Source organism: Streptopelia decaocto (assembly GCF_964273445.1).
Source record: "Streptopelia decaocto genome assembly, chromosome: 7".
Classification (NCBI taxonomy): Eukaryota; Metazoa; Chordata; class Aves; order Columbiformes; family Columbidae; genus Streptopelia; species Streptopelia decaocto.
The window spans coordinates 66,987,106-67,003,258 of record NC_138661.1 but is presented as its reverse complement, the minus strand read 5'-3'; the positions used below and the strand labels follow the sequence as shown (position 1 = coordinate 67,003,258).

General features: G+C 50.5%; 4 protein-coding genes and 1 long non-coding RNA gene across 6 annotated transcripts; 2 read left to right on the top strand and 3 right to left on the bottom strand.

The window, feature by feature from the left end:
• Positions 1–366: 366 nt before the first annotated feature.
• Positions 367–8,876, bottom strand: LOC309442399. Of its 2 annotated transcripts, XR_014184599.1 has the most exons (4): positions 8,708–8,876; positions 8,282–8,473; positions 4,111–4,258; positions 367–1,355 (listed from the first exon to the last, which is right to left on the bottom strand). It is a non-coding gene; the product is annotated as an uncharacterized lncRNA (long non-coding RNA). The 2 variants fall into 2 exon arrangements; XR_014184600.1 differs by lacking the exon at positions 4,111–4,258.
• Positions 4,273–6,811, top strand: LOC309442395 (proto-oncogene Mas-like). Its single transcript, XM_082058227.1, has 2 exons — positions 4,273–4,722; positions 5,648–6,811. The coding sequence occupies exon 2, from the start codon at positions 5,674–5,676 to the stop codon at positions 6,652–6,654; it is 981 nt and encodes a 326-aa protein (XP_081914353.1). The 5' UTR covers positions 4,273–4,722; positions 5,648–5,673; the 3' UTR covers positions 6,655–6,811.
• Positions 8,285–11,323, top strand: LOC309442394 (proto-oncogene Mas-like). Its single transcript, XM_082058226.1, has 3 exons — positions 8,285–8,418; positions 8,648–8,722; positions 8,890–11,323. The coding sequence occupies exon 3, from the start codon at positions 8,928–8,930 to the stop codon at positions 9,918–9,920; it is 993 nt and encodes a 330-aa protein (XP_081914352.1). The 5' UTR covers positions 8,285–8,418; positions 8,648–8,722; positions 8,890–8,927; the 3' UTR covers positions 9,921–11,323.
• A 601-nt stretch (positions 11,324–11,924) lies between these two features.
• Positions 11,925–14,096, bottom strand: LOC309442393 (mas-related G-protein coupled receptor member H-like). The gene is made up of 2 exons (XM_082058225.1): positions 13,337–14,096; positions 11,925–13,138 (listed from the first exon to the last, which is right to left on the bottom strand). Exons 1-2 carry the CDS (start codon positions 13,542–13,544, stop codon positions 12,117–12,119), a joined length of 1,230 nt encoding a protein of 409 aa, XP_081914351.1. The 5' UTR covers positions 13,545–14,096; the 3' UTR covers positions 11,925–12,116.
• A 42-nt stretch (positions 14,097–14,138) lies between these two features.
• On the bottom strand, positions 14,139–16,116 carry LOC309442397 (mas-related G-protein coupled receptor member H-like). The gene is made up of 2 exons (XM_082058229.1): positions 15,554–16,116; positions 14,139–15,355 (listed from the first exon to the last, which is right to left on the bottom strand). The coding sequence occupies exon 2, from the start codon at positions 15,303–15,305 to the stop codon at positions 14,331–14,333; it is 975 nt and encodes a 324-aa protein (XP_081914355.1). The 5' UTR covers positions 15,306–15,355; positions 15,554–16,116; the 3' UTR covers positions 14,139–14,330.
• Positions 16,117–16,153: the final 37 nt, after the last annotated feature.

Below are 16,153 nucleotides of genomic sequence, written 5' to 3'. Positions count from 1 at the left end.
CATCCCTGGACCTCAACATCCCAAAACCTCAGCATCCCCAAACCTCAACATCCCTGGACCTCAGCATCCCTGGACCTCAGCATCCCCGGACCTCAGCATCCCCGGACCTCAGCATCCTTGGACATCAGCATCCTCTGATTTCAGCATCCCTGGACCTCAGTATCCTTAAACCTCAGCATATCCAAACCTCAGCATCCCCAGGGGGGCATCTCTCCCCCATCATCAGAGCATGATGCCGGTGATGCTGGTGCTACTGGTGGTACTGGTGGTGCTGCACACAGGCAGGGCAGCTGAAAACACCCCTTTCTTTTCAAATCAGTACAAGGAGTTAATAAAGAAACGGCCTTTTTTTTATTTCCAGTAAAGTGAAGTAGACAGAGATATTAGTCTGGCCATGATAGGAACCTGTTTTCTGCCTCTTTGTTTTGTTTTGTTTTGTTATAGGGAAAGGAAGAAAGCAATTTACTCTTATTTAACCTCTTCCACAGAAATGGCACCCACAGTCTGTCCCATCGCTGCCGGCAGTGGGAAGGATGATTCATCTGAAGATGGGACAGCCCATGCCCGGTTCATTCAGAAAGGGGAATTTTCCTTGTCATAAACTTCTTGCCGTGAAGGACAGCTCAGCGTGGAAAAGCACATACCGTAATTAGCCCTTCACAGAGTTCCCAAAAGACAGCAAAATTAAATCTGAATATCACAACCTGCGACTGCGTTTAACGTGCTCTTACACCTCAGAGAAAAATCCTTTACATAAAACAACAAACCTTCTCATTTTGTGCGATTGAAGTCAATTTAAAATTAGCAGCATTACATTTTCTGAGCTTGAGGGAACGGTTCCCTTCTCTCGCGACTTAGAGGGTTTGGATTTTTCTCGCCCCCCCTGCGCAAATGCTTAAGGATCCATGCTACTTCTTTTCAATCACGGCTGTGCCATGCATGTGAACTAAAGGACTATTAGCCAAAGAAAACATCAGGGGAGGAGCCATCCAGGAGCCTCCGTTATCGCTCTCGTATCAGAAAGCACCTTCTCTCCTTCCAGCGCAGACGCTGGTGCTCGCAGGGGCAGAGATGCCTCGTTAGCGCTGACCGGTAAGAAGATTTTGCAGCTGACGTGGATTTTTTTCCCAGATGTCTATTTTTATCTAAGGAAAACAGGCGTGCAGCGGGCAGCATCACCCCTCGGGCGGCACAGAGGGGTTTTCAGCTTTTGGCTGAGATCGGTTTGTGCTACATCGCTGCAAATGGACCAGGAGCACCCTGCGGTTTTCTCAGCCGGCACATCTCCCCATCAATTCCTGCCCAGCGCTGGGGGCTCCTCATGGCAGAGGGTTCACATGGTCAAGATTCACACCCTGGGGGAAGCCAAAACAGAAGCAGAATTGTATTTGGATAAGTTTTAGTGGGAAAAACGCCCGGGAAGTGAGAGCTGTTGGGATGCAGTCGTGCCATTCGCGGCTATGGATGCTGTGATGGGTCTTTACCGGGAGGAGGAGGATGGATGGTGAAGGACACGCTGCAGCTGCAGGAGCCAGGAGGCAGCACCTGAGTGCCGATTCACATCGCCTGAAGATGGGTTAAAGAAGCACAGGGTCATTATTTCCCCTTGGTCCATGGAAATCTGACTGAAGAGAAGCTTTGGAAGCAACAGGGAGATGGATCTGCAGAGTGACTGCATCGCATTTAACACAGCCTGTTACCGGGATGGAACTTTTTTAGCTCATCCTAACATGGCTTTAGCATTAAAAAGATATTTTTGGGTTGATTTTTGCAGCCTGGTTTGGAAACATCCCACTGGACGGGGCTCTGAGCAACCTGATGTAGGTGAAGATGTCCCTGCTCATGGAAGGGGTGGCACTGGATGGGCTTTGATGGTCCCTTCCAACCCCAAATATTCTATAATTCTGTGTCCTTGAGGCTCTATGATTCAATGATTGCCCGTGGCTCTGCAGCCGGTGACTGTTCCCAGCCAGCCCAGCACATTTTTCCATCGGGTGGGGGCTTCCCGAAGGATCCTGCACTGGGATGTCCCGTCCCACCCTCCAGGACCGGAGCAGATCCCGGGAATGTGCCCAGGGGGAGTTCGGAGCAATCCAGCCCAAAGTGCTTGTGGTGGGGAGAACATTTGGGGCAAAGGCGGTGAGAGAGCTGGAGACAGCTGCGGTAATTATTGCAAGCTTCGTCAGCGGGTTATTCACTCAGACACTTTAAAGCTCATCATCTTGAATTTATCTTAGGCTACTTAAATAATCCTGGGTCAAAGGATTTCCCTTTGTTATCAACCATCTATTTTTGTTACAGCCCTGTTAGAACAGTTTATAATTTTGCTCTAATTTCCTGTAATTGCACTGGTTCTTTTCGATTGCTGGGTGGGTTATAAGGCGATGGGAAATCAGCGTCTCGGCTCGAGCCCCCGCGGCAGCTGCAGGCAGAGGAATGCCGGTTAATTAACTGCAGCTCACCCATGTGTTCCTGTGGTTTGGTGAGCTGTCCAGCTGGCCCTGGATACGGCAGAGACAGTAAGAGACTGTCTCCAACTCTGCTTTCTGCTTTTTAAAAACAAATTATTATTATTTATTATTTCCTGGAATCATAGCGATCTAAAAGGGGGTATGAGGGAAATCAGATACTCCAGGCTTAATTAAAAACTGTTTCTGAATATTGCCCCTTTCACCCCGCATTTACCATAGAGAGAACAAACTTAAACATCTAAAATGATGCCAAAAAGGCACCTTTAGGGACAATGACATGAGGGAACCTGTCACCTTTGTCCCCAGCACGACTGTCACCATATTGGTGGGGTTATTAACCCACCTAACCAGGTGTGCAACCGCTCGACAGGAGGTGGCTTCCCCAAGAGCAGCCGTCAACATTATTTATGACATTAATACTAATAACAACTATTATTTATTATTTACTTCTTGCTTAATTTATCTATTTTTCTTTATATTTGTTATTTATATTTATTATTTGCTCCTTATGAATTGTTATTTATTGTTTATAATTTATTATTTACTATTTATCCACTTATTTACTATTTATGATCTGACTCGATAATCTTTGCGGTTTCTTCAAATGAAAATGATTCTATGATTCTGTGATTCTTCGATTCTATGATTCTATCTACCATCTACAGTCTATTATTTACCATCTACAGCTTATCATTTAGTGGCATATATTATTTACTCTTTGTTATTTATTTATCACATTAAGATCATTTAACATGTAACAAATCTGTGATGTTATTTACAAACAACTGGAAAACGTAGCCAAATAGCTGCTGGCTGCACTTATGCTTATGAGTCCTACTACTCTCTCCTTTAATTGAATTTTCTGTTGAACATTCCTTTAAATAGGAGGACCAGAGCCTGGAGGCTGCTGAGATGCTCTCCCAGCCATCTGCATCTCCTTCCCCTTGCTCTGGGTGTCTCTGATGATTTCTCCTGAGCTATTTGTTTGAATTTGCTGTACAGCAGACAAGGAAGCGAGACAGATCTGCCTGGCCCCAAAAAGGGTGCGAAGGGATGGAGCCGCTGCCATGAGAAGGCTCCTGTCCCACAGAGGTCACCTACGAGGAACGGTCCCCTCCTAGGACTCACGTTGTGTCCTGCAGCCTCAGCCGGGGTGGGACGTCTGTGTCACCCCTGGCCATGGTGACCTGATGTGTCACACCATCCTGCTGCCCTCCCCATGACACGGGGTGATTGTAGAATCACAGAATCATTTTGGTTGGAAAAACCCCTTGAGATCATCAAGTCCAACCGTTCCCCCACCCCTGGCACTGCCCCATGTCCTGAGAACCTCCTGTCCGTCTGTCCAACCCTCCAGGGATGGTGACTCCAGCACTGCCCTGGGCAGCCTGTTCAATGCCCCACAGCCCTTTGGGGAAGAAATTGTTCCCCACATCCAACCTCAGCCTCCCCTGGCGCAACTTGAGGCCGTTTCCTCTGCTCCTGGCGCTTGTTCCTGGGGAGCAGAGCCCGACCCCCCCGGCTCCAAGCTCCTTTCAGGCAGTTCAGAGATCAGAAGGTCTCCCCTCAGCTCCTGTTCTCCAGCTGAACCCCCAGGTCCCTCAGCCGCTCCCATCACACTTGTGCTCCAGCCCCTCACCAGTATGGATGATAGAGGTGTCCAGCTCAGCTCTTACAAGCGGGGACGTGACAACTGAGCATCATTTCCCAGGGCTGGTGGAGAGCTGGGGGGCTTTTGTGTGGCAGCGAATTCACGGAAACCACGACACATCTCAGGGACGTCACAGCTGGGCACAGAGGAGAAGCAGCAAAGGAGAAGGAAGATGATCATTTCGGGCTCAACGCAACAGGTTTGCAAAGAGGAAGCGTTTGAAGCAATCAGCAGATGGGCCTGCAATGCCTTTCCCGTGAGGGTGACTCTTTGACAATCTGCTTCTGCTGCTCTCAGAAGTGATGACCAAGCCCTGACACATCTACGTGCCCACGGCCACCCACCCCGAGCAGAAATCCAGGACCGCGGTCCCAGAGCCCATTTGACCTCTAGCAGAGGAAGAGTCAGGGTGCCGGAGCCCTTGGAGGAACCTCATCATGGAGTTACCCTGTTCCTGGTGGCCGGATCTCTTCTGGGAGGGTTTTGGTGTGGCAGCTTTGTGAAATGTCATGTGCAGGTCTGACAGAGAGGACAGGAGTCTGCAGCTCTGGGACACCGAGGCTGTGCAAGGACCTGCCCTCCCTGGACACCCCGTGCCCGGTGAGAGGGGTCTGGGTCTCACCTCCACTCCTGTCCCTGGGACATGCTGCTCTGCTCTTCTGTGCTCTCTCCATTCCCCCAGTCACCTCCTCAGCCCTTTCCAGTCTTTAAAGACCAAACTTCTTTTTCCTTCCACTCCTCTTCAAGCTCACTCTCTGTCTCCTGCCACCCTGGGCCCAGCCTTTTCCTTCCTATTCCTATTCCTATTCCTATTCCTATTCCTATTCCTATTCCTATTCCTATTCCTATTCCTATTCCTATTCCTATTCCTATTCCTATTCCTATTCCTATTCCTATTCCTATTCCTATTCCTTTATTCCTATTCCTATTCCTTTATTCCTGTTCCTGTTCCTATTCCTATTGCTATACCTATTGCTATTGCTATTGCTATTGCTATTGCTATTGCTATTGCTATTGCTATTGCTATTGCTATTGCTATTGCTATTGCTATTGTTATTCCTATTCCTATTCTATTCCTCTTCGTATTCCTTTATTCCTATTTATTCACATTCCTTTATTCCTATTCCATTAATTCTATTCCTATTCCTATCTATTCCTATTCCTTTATTCCAATTTATTCCTATTCCTATTCCTATTCCTATTCCTATTCCTATTCCTATTCCTATTCCTATTCTATTCCTCTTTGTATTCCTTTATTCCTATTTATTCATGTTCCTTTATTCCTATTTATTACTATTCCACTATTCCTCTTCCTCTTCCTATTCCTTTATTCCTATTCCTATCATTTGTCTCTCCTCTCTTATTTTGTTTTCTTTCTCTTTTTCTCTGCTCAGCTCTTCTCCTGCCTGGGTTGCAGATGTTGTCACCTGTGGAGGAGGGGGGAAGACTGAATGACCAGAAGACATTCACAGTGCTGGGGACCTGAGAGTCACTAATTTTACCTTCACCTCTTGCCTTTCCCCAGGTGAGCACTAGAGAGGAAGGAGGAAGATGGATCCAGATCCCAACATCACGATCCGTGGCTCCGTTACAGTGTTCCCAGCGCCTGTGGAGAGCATGGTCTACAAGGATGGACACAACGAGACCACGTGCTTTGCAGAACACATCCCTGAAATCGTCACCGGTGCCATCACGCTGCTCATCTGCCTCTGCGGGCTGGTGGGGAACGGGACCATCCTCTGGCTCCTCGGCTTCCGCATCAAGAGGAACCCTTTCACCGCTTATCTCTTGAACCTGGCCGTGGCCGACGCTTGCCTTCTGCTCTGCACGGCGGCTTTCCTGGTGATATACCACATGCCCATGCTCAGCTGCTTCCAGCCTGCGCTCCTGCGGGTGCTGCCGCTCTTCCACTCCATGGTTCTGCTCACCTACAGCACCAGCCTCTATCTCCTCACGGCCATCAGCGTGGAGAGGTGTGTGGGTGTCCTCTGGCCCTTCTGGTGCCGATGCCACCGGCCGAAGCTCCTCTCAGCCATCACGTGCAGCCTGCTGTGGGCCCTGGCCGGTGTCCTCGCTGGGCTGGTGTACTTTGTGTGTGACCTGGGTCACTCCGAACACTGCTGGATGGTGCTTGGAACCTTGTGTTTCCTCAATTTCTGCTTCTTCACTCCCTTTATGGTTCTTTCCAATGTGATCGTGTTCATCAAGCTCCGACGTAGCTCTTGGCAACACCACGCAGCGAGGCTCTACACCGTCATCTTCCTCACCGTTCTCTTCTTCCTCCTCTTTGGCATCCCTCTCAGCGTCCAGATCTTCCTCAACTTCTTTGTCTACACGAATTTTGTCTTTGAGATCTGTCTCTTGCTGGCCTCTGTCAACAGCAGCATCAATCCAGTGATTTACGTCCTGGTTGGGAGCTACGGCAAGTCCGAGTTCAGGGGATCCGTCAGAGTGGCTCTTCAGAGGGTCTTTGAAGACAGACCAGATTTCCAAGAGGCGGGTGAGACCCCTGTGATGGGAATTGCTGCCTAAACCCCTATGGATGCACCTGGAGAGGTGAGTGGGACCAGCAGTGGATGGTTGTTCATCCCCCACCACATGGCCACACTTGAGATTTCCACAGGCAGGGGCTGGTTCCCACCTCAAACTTATTTTTTAAGTTATTTTAATAAAAACATCTTTCATGTAACTTACTGTTGATTGTAGTTTCTTCCCTTGGGGGTTCCATGAGGTGCCCTTGCTTGGTCTCCAAATGACAGTTGTGACAGTCCCCTTATGCCGCCCGCTGGTTTATAATGCTGAAATGATGTGGTGCAGAAAGTCCTGCACCATTTTTCCTCTGGGGTTAACATGACCACACTCTTGGGCACCAATTTGTGACTTGGTTGCTTCCCAGCACGGAGATGTCCCAACTCCTCCTGCCTCCACTCTCTTCCCGGGACCTTTTTGCCTGATATTAAAGCACCGACCACTCACTGCCTTGATCCTCAAAAGCCCCCAGGTCAAAGGACATGATGATGATGGACAGAAATGGTGCTTTCAGCTCCCTCTGGCTTGATGTCCCCCTGTGCCACCATCTGACAGAGAAAACCCATCTCAGTCCAACTGATAGAACCAGCAGCATCAAGAACCCAAGAAAAGAGGCAGAAATAGAGGTTGGGAACTCTTGCAGGCAATAGCTGGAGGTTGAGTTCTGCCTGCCAGATGTTTTTATTGGCTTTCCTGACCCACAACAACTGCTACCAGAGCCATAATATTTACAGACCGTAGCACACAAGCCTAACACTATACAAACAAATAACTGATGTTTGTAAATTCCCTGTTGGAAATCAACATTTTTGGTGAACATGCTCAGGATGTTGCCCACAAAAGCAGAAACTAAGAAACCCTGGGTGTTTCTTTATGATGAGGGTGGTGAGAGCCTGGCCCAGGTTGGCCAGAGAGGTGGTGGATGAACCATCCCTGGAGACATCCCAGGCCAGGCTGGACGGGGCTCTGAGCAACCTGAGCTGGTGAAGATGTCCCTGCTCATGGCACGGATTGGAATAGATGAGCTTTGAGGGTCCCACAAACCATTCTATGATTCTATGAATCTGTGATTCTATGATTCTAATTCTGCTCTTTGATCAAGCACATGGGTGGATCAGGCAGCGAGTGTTGTGTTGCATGGCCTTATCCTGGTGGACCTTGAAGCTTTCCTTATCAAGTGTCTGGTTCATTAAGGTCAGGTATCACTGTGAAATTGCAGTATACAAGTGGCAAACTTAGATCTCGAATCAGAAATAGAAGTTTTGGAGTAACGCCAAGCTTGTAGCGCAGGGTCCTAAAGATACACCCCTGGAATGACAGGAGAAAAGTTCGACCGGTTCAAAGATATGAATATTTTGGGAATGGGGTTGCTTTAAAATGAAAGAGGAACCTGACTTGGAAAGAATCTTCTTTTCCCATAGGTCTATTCTCTGAGACTCTTTTTTGTTAGTCATTTCCTGTGCAAAACCAAGAATAGATTATAACCAGAACCCTGATACAGTCAAACGCAATGAAATAGTTCCCTGCTTGCGAGAACCCTGGAGAACAAGACCTGCTTGTCTAACACTGAGAAAAGTGGGTTGTGAAAGGACCCGAGAAAGACCCCGTGCTGGATGCTTCCCAGCCTCACCAAGGCAGACGTTGGTCCAGTTTTCTTCCAGTGATAATTCCAGGAAACCTGAGGAAGATCCCATCTCGGGGATGGCGAGTGCGAGGTGATGCAGTGTCTGCTCCGGTGAAGTTCCCCAGGCTGTGAGAGGAAAGAAGGTCAGACTTTTCTGGGTGTTCTTTCTTTTTCAGTCTCCCCTCGTTGGCGTTGAACCTGTTGATGAATTTGCGACAAATCTGATTGGGGAATAGTGGTTTCTAGGATATAAAGAGCTATAAATATTGTGGGAAAAGGTGGCAGGGGAATACTGAAATCAGTGTCCCACTGAAGGAACTCAACAGCTTAGCAATATCAAGTGTAAATAATGTCATTATTTTCCTGTTCCAGATCTGTCCTGTCCAAAGCCAGGAAGGAGGCATCTCCCCAGCTTTTGCTGCACCTCTGTACCTGCTCTTGTGCCAGGTGTGTCATAGCCATCTCCCCACACTCTGTCTTCCACCTCTCCTGTCCCTCGTTCCTCCCTGTGCTCCTCAGTGTCCAAGCTGGGCCATGGCTGCAAACATCTGAAAAGCTTTGCATGGGGGACAAGAGAGTTGCTGACGTGTCTCTGTGTCATTTTGTCTCTCCAGCTGCGTGAAGGGGAAGGAGAAGCAGCAGAGGTTTCGTAATGAGCACATTGATCTTGGCCATGGAAAGAGCCGGCGCTGCCTGCTGGAGCCAGCTCGGTGGGACGGTGTACAACAGGACTTGGCATTACGGGTTGCTGGGGCCGGCTGGCTCGTACAGGGACGATGACTACAGCAAGACAGACTGTGAAGATGATCATTTTAGCAAAGTCCCTATCACACTGATCATCTGTCTCTGTGGGCTGTTGGGGAACGGGGCTGTCCTCTGGTTCCTTGGCTCCCAAGACCGCAGGAACCCCATCATCACCTACGTCCTAAACCTGGCCATCGCCGACATCACCTTCCTCCTCTCCATCACCATCGCCCTTGTGATATTTTATGGCTCAGAGACCCTTTGTCACAGGCTGGACTGGCGGAACGTGGCAACTGTGCTGAACATCACCATCCTCTTCAGTTTCACTGCCAGTGTCTACCTCCTGACAGCCTTCAGTGCCATGACGTCCCTGTCCATCCTTCCCCTGGTCCGTGGTCCCTGTCACCGCTCCCAGCACTTGCCAGTGCTTGTGTGTGCCCTGCTCTGGGTCCTCTCCTTCCTGCTCACCATCACTCTATACTTCTGCCCTGCAGCGCTCATTGTCTTTGCCCTGAGCTACCTCCTATCGGTGCTTATCCTGTTTTTTTCTGGTCTAACCCTGCTTGCCAGGCTCTTGTGCTCTTCGTGTCAATATCCTCCAAGGAAGCTCTGTGTTGTGGTCCTGCTGGTTGTCTTCTTCTTCCCCTTCTTCACTGCTGATTTTGGTTACTGGCTCTTGTTAAGACTGTTTGATTTTTCCGTTTTTGTCTCCGATGCCTCTCTCCCGCTCGCCTGTGTGAACAGCACTATCAACCCTGTTATTTACCTCTTGGCTGGGAGCTGTGCAAAGAAGTTCACGTTCTCTGCCAGGGTTGCTTTCCAGAGGGCTTTTGAAGATGGAACAGAGCCCCAAAACAGAGGTGAAACTCACAGAGAAAACACAGTGGAAGCAGCTGTTTAAACCCCTGCAGCCCCTCCCTGAGAGAAGATGCTCAATGGTTGGGGTTGGAAGGGACCTCTGGAGATCATCCAGTCCAAGCCATGCTCAAGGGATGGAGACATCCCATGAGCCAAACGGAGACAAGGAAGATGGTTTTGGTGCAGGTCTGGATGGAGCTGAACAGCATGAGCTGCAGAACAGCAAAACACGCTGGGTGGCATGAGAACTCCTGCCTGGCGTGGACACTGAGAAGTGTGATTAAAAACCCATCAAAGCCTTTGAAATCTCTGCTTTGAATCTGTTCCATCCAACAGTTCAGAGCTTTCAGTGTCTCAAAAATGATCTTGCTGTACCCTGCGCACTATTAAAACAAAGCCATGGAGGTTGGACTCGATCTTGAGGGTCTCTTCCGACCAAAATGATTCTATGATTCTATGACTCTATGATGCTTAGATCCTGCCAGGGTTTATTTTATTCGATTCCTAAGACCACAGAGAAGACTTGGCACAGCAAGGCAGAATAATTCGTGGGCAAACCCTTGTGTGGGCATCTCCAGCGGATGCCAGCACATGTGAAGAATATGTGGAGGTTTCCACATCCAGACTTGTTCCCAAGCAAGGAGGCAATGTGTTCTGGATCGCCCCTGGAAGGCTTTCCGTGAAACACATTGCTTCTGCCCCAAAAGGAGTTTTGTCCTCACACCACGTGGGCCGCCCGCACGCAAGGGTTTCCGGCTGGAGCCGCCTCTTGTCGTTCCCCCCGCTTTTCTCTCTGTCTGGATGGTTATCCTGAGCAAACGCTATTTCGCAACCGTGACCTGAGGTCTGTGTCCATTTCTGGTGTGCCTGTTCCTCATCTAGAAATAAAAGACTAGGAGCAGAATTAAAACGAAAGACCCCCAAAAGCACAGCCCTGCCTGAAGGCTCTGTTAAACACTGGGTTTTCTCTGTGAAAGAGGATACAGGGAGGGGGGAGGAAAACAGTGGAATTTTTATGGGAAAGACCCTGTTGAGGCCATGAGGACTGAAAATGAAACATGTCTTGAAATCCTCTCTCGGTTTTCCTGTGGGGACTGACAGGAGCAGGGCTGGAGCAGATTCCCTGTCCCCTTGCAGGGACATTACTGTGCTGTTGGGTCCCTGAGAGACCCCGCAGGAGGTGACAGCCTCCAGGATGCGATGTCTCACCATCCAGCTGCCATCTGCTGCACCAAACCGTGTGCGTCTGCAGCACAGCTGGAAAGCAGCACCTCGCGTGAACTTCTTGGCACGAACATGCTCTCAAAGGTCCTTTCCAAACAAAATGATTCTGTGATTCTATAATTCTGTCATTCCATGAGCACCGGGAACATGCAACTCATAATTCTCTGGTACTATCGAACTTGTACTTTACTCAGGCTGATTTGACCCTGGAATTAAACGGTGTGACACTTGAAGTATAAGAGTATGTTCTTGTTTCTCCTCCAGCTCTGCAGCCCTGCTTGATGTTGGTTTGATTCTCTTTCCAGCAGTTGGGAGCGCACGGTCGGCTCTACTGACCCACGCTTTAAGCAGAACAAGGATGCTCGGTGCGATCTGCACCCCTCTCCTGCCATCTAGAGGCATCAGCCCCACAGATACGTGTGCAACCATGCTGGAGGTGACCCCGCAGCCGTCGGAACCCGGGGGGGCGGGTGAGCGCCTTGTTTGGGGGAGGCCACGCAGCCCTGGAGGAGGGGGAGGCAGAGGGGTTCGGATGGGTTGTGAGAGGGGGATTTTGGTGGGGGTGAGCTGCCAGAGAGGTTCTGTTCAAGAGTGTATCCTGCTTGGCTTCCAGGAGTGAGTGGCTCTCCCAGGTGTTGTCACCCTCCACCTCCCATCGGGGCAGCAGATGGAGAGGTACGGACACCTCTGTCATCGTGAAGTCCCTGTGCCAAGGGAACATGGGTTGAGGGGGCTGCACTAAACTGAGGGTGAGCTCCCCCAGGGACTAACGTGTCGGACCTTCCCCAGGAAAGAGATACCCCAAACCACCACAAAACTCATCTGCTGAGCCAAAGGAACCAGAGTTTATTTGCTGGGTTCGGGGCAATGAGGGTCATTGCAATGGGAACACAGCCCGGGGAAGGACCCGGCCCGGCTGAGCTGGGCTGCGCTGGGTCTGTGCCACCAGCCCCCGGGCCCCATCCCAGCCTGTGTGCCAGGATCCACAGCTCCAGGCACCATGGACAGACGGACCTCACAGAGTGGTCACTGCCATAGTGACCCGAGGCACGTGGATCTTCTCCTCATTCTTCACCTTCTCTTCAAACACTCGTCGGAAGGCGTCGTTCAAAGAGCCATGGAAATGGCACTTCTGGCAGCTCCCCACCAGAAAGTAAATGAGCGGGTTGACGCTGCTGTTCAGTGATGACAAGAGGTAAGAAACAGGAAGGTAGAAAGATTGCAGATAAAAAGGACCAAGCAAAATGGCCACATTTAGAGGAAACCCAAAGAGGAACAAGAAGGTGGCACTGAGCAGGATGGCAACGTAGAGTCTCCCTGGGCGTCGTCTCTGTGAAACACATCGGAGTTTGATGAGCAGGAAAAGGTTGGAAAACAGTGGCAGTAAAGAGAAAATGAAAGAATTCCCGATGCATACAAAATTTAATACTTCTAAATATGTGTGAACAGAAGTGCGAATACAAATAACAAGCAAAGAAACAAAAAGTCCAGCGAGAGCCCAGAGCACCCCACACACGATGCCTGACAAGTGCCTTGGGCGGTGGTACCGGTACCAGATTGGGAACAAACCAGAGAGACACCGCTCAATGCTGATGGCTGTCAGGAGATACATGCTGGCAAAGTACCAGAAAAGAAACAGGATTGGCATGACATCAAGGGTCAAATCATATTCGGAAGAGAAAACACAGGAGAAATTTGGAATAATGAATAATGTAAGTATAACAAGAAGGAAGAGGAGCAGAGAGAAGTCAGCGATGGCCAGGTTCAGGACATAAATGGTGAAGGGGGTCTTCTTCATTTGGAAGCCCAGGAACCACATGACCAACATATTCCCCAAAAGTCCACACAGGCAAATGACAACACATACAAATGCCATTATCAGCCTCGCATCATCTAGTATGAACTGACATGGAGTAAACGGCCAATAGTCTGCATATGTATAATCCGTGTAGTCCAGAGAGAGATCTGATCGGTTGGTCTGCTCCATGGCAAATGAGCCTGCTCTGGGTGGCCGACTTCTCCCTCTCCCAGCAGCTTCTAGGAGAGAGGAGGGAGGAGAAGGACATGAGGGGCATGGGCGCTCCCAGCACTCGCCATCTGTCCCCACGGCCCCACGCCAGCCCCAGCCTGCACCAGGAAGGTCCCCGTCCCCTGCCGTGCCCAGGACAGGCTGCCACCCCTCAGCCCTGTCCCTGCCAGGACCCATCTCCCACCTGCCCGTCCCCAACCTCCTACCTCCTGCTGCTGCTGGGAACGGGGCTGCTGCAGGAGCCCCAGCACACGGGACCAGGCTTGTCAGGAGAAAGGGGCTGGGTATGGCTGCGGGGACACCCGCTCTGCTTCTGCCTCCTCTCTTGTGCGTGATAAAGCTCAGGTCTTTAGGTCTGGAAACTCCTCTCCCAGTCTCATCACATTGGTCACAGCTTCCCCTCACGTGTCCCATGGTTGGGGATCTTCGCAGAAGGAGTCGTCCACGTCACTCCCCTCCTCTCCTCCCACTCTCCTCCAGCTCTGTCCCACCATGCGAGTGGCTTCTGGTGGTTTCCTGGTGCTGGACCAGGAGTCCCCCCACCCTGGGAAACCACCCGTGTGTGGACATGCAGCAGCACAAGGGCTTCACCCGCTGCCTCGGATGAAGCTCCCCAGACGTGTTTATTAGAGATTGTGTCTGTGGGTTACACAGGGCTGCAAATGGGTTTTTATCTGCAAGTTTCTTGTCTCACCAAATCTCATCCATCAGCACCATAGACACAGCTCACCTTTCTCTGTACTTATTTTGCTTTCCCATTTTCTCTCACTCTTTCTCTCCCTCTTTTTCCCTCTTTCTCATTCTCTGACTTGTATTTCTATCCAATCTTTTATTCTCTACACCACTAAGGCCCATCACACATGAGGACCCCTTGTCTTGCCCATGTTTGCAATCCTTTTGGCAGAGCCCTGCCCTGCTTGGACAACAGAGATGGCCAGAGCTCCCCCAGGGTCTAACGTGTCAGACCGTCCCCAGGAAACAGATCCCCACAACACCACAAAACTCATCTGCTGAGCCAAAGGAACCAGAGTTTATTTGCTGGGTTCGGGGCAATGAGGGTCATTGCAATGGGAACACAGCCCGGGGAAGGACCCGGCCCGGCTGAGCTGGGCTGCGCTGGGTCTGTGCCACCAGCCCCCGGGCCTCATCCCAGCCTGTGTGCCAGGATCCACAGCTCCAGGCACCATGGACAGACGGACCTTACGGAGCGGTCATCACCCTGGTGTCCCCTTGCACGTGGATCTTCTCCTCATTCTTCGCTTTCTCTTCAAAGACTCGTTGGAAGGCGACTTTGATGGAACCCTGGAACCGGCGCTGCCGCCAGCTCCCCACCAGAAAGTAAATGAACGGGTTGACGCTGCTGTTCAGTGATGCCAAGAAGTAAGAAACAGGAAGGTAGAGCGATTGCAGATAATAAAGATCACGTAAAATTGACACAGTGAGATGAAACCCAAAGAGGAACAAGAACATGGCACTGAGCAGGATGGCAACGTAGAGTCTCCCTGGGCGTCGTCTCTGTGAAACACATCGGAGTTTGATGAGAAGGAAAAGGTTGGAAAACAGTGTCAGTAAAGAGAAAATGAAAGAATTCCCGATGCATACAGAATTTAATACTTCAAAATATGTGTGAACAGAAGTGCGATTACAAATAACAAGCAAAGAAACAAAGAGTCCAGCGAGAGCCCAGAGCACCCCACACACGATGCCTGACAAGTGCCTTGGGCGGTGGCACCGGTACCAGATTGGGAACAAAACAGACAGACACCGCTCAATGGTGATGGCTGTCAGGAGATACATGCTGGCAAAGTACCAGAACAGAAACAGGACTGGCATGATTTCACGGGTCAATGAATATTGAATTGAGTAAAAAACACAGTAGAAATTTGGGAAAATGTGTACCGTAAGTATAGCAAGAAGGAAGAGGAGCAGAGAGAAGTCAGCGATGGCCAAGTTCAGGACATAAACGGTGAAGGGGCTCTTCTTCATGTGGAAGCCCAGGAACCACAAGACCAACATATTCCCCACAATTCCACACAGGCAAATCACAAAACAGATAACTGCCATTATCAACCTTGTATCATCTAGTATGAACAAACATTGAGTAGACAGCCAATAGTATGCATATGTATCATCCGTGTAGTCAGGATAGAGCTCTGTTGTGTTGGTCTCCTCCATGGCAAATGAGCCTGGTCCGGGTGGCCGACTTCTCCCTCTCCCAGCAGCTCCTAGGAGAGACGAGGGAGGAGAAGGACATGAGGGGCATGGGCGCTCCCAGCACTCGCCATCTTTCCCCACGGCCCCACGCCAGCCCCAGCCTGCACCAGGAAGGTCCCCGTCCCCTGCCGTGCCCAGGACAGGCTGCCACCCCTCAGCCCTGTCCCTGCCAGGACCCATCTCCCACCTGCCCGTCCCCAACCTCCTACCTCCTGCTGCTGCTGGGAACGGGGCTGCTGCAGGAGCCCCAGCACACGGGACCAGGCTTGTCAGGAGAAAGGGGCTGGGGATGGCTGCCGGGCCACCCGCTCTGCTTCTGCCTCCTCTCTCCTACCTGATGAAGCTCATGTCTTTTGGTCTGGAGACTCCTCTCCCAGTCTCATCACATCGGTCACAGCTTCCCCTCACGTGTCCTCTAGTTGGTGATCTTGTCAGCAGGAGTCGTCCACGTCACTCCCCTCCTCTCCTCCCACTCTCCTCCAGCTCTGTCCCACCATGCGAGTGGCTTCTGGTGGTTTCCTGGTGCTGGACCAGGAGACCCCCCACCCTGGGAAAGCACCCGTGTGTGGACATGCAGCAGCACAAGGGCTTCACCCGCTGCCTCGGATGAAGCTCCCCAGACGTGTTTATTAGAGATTGTGTCTGTGGGTTACACAGGGCTGCAAATGGGTTTTTATCTGCAAGTTTCTTGTCTCACCAAATCTCATCCATCAGCACCATAGAGACAGCTCACCTTTCTCTGTACTTATTTTGCTTTCCCATTTTATCTCACTCTTTCTCTTTCTCTCCCTCTCTTTATTCTTTCTCCC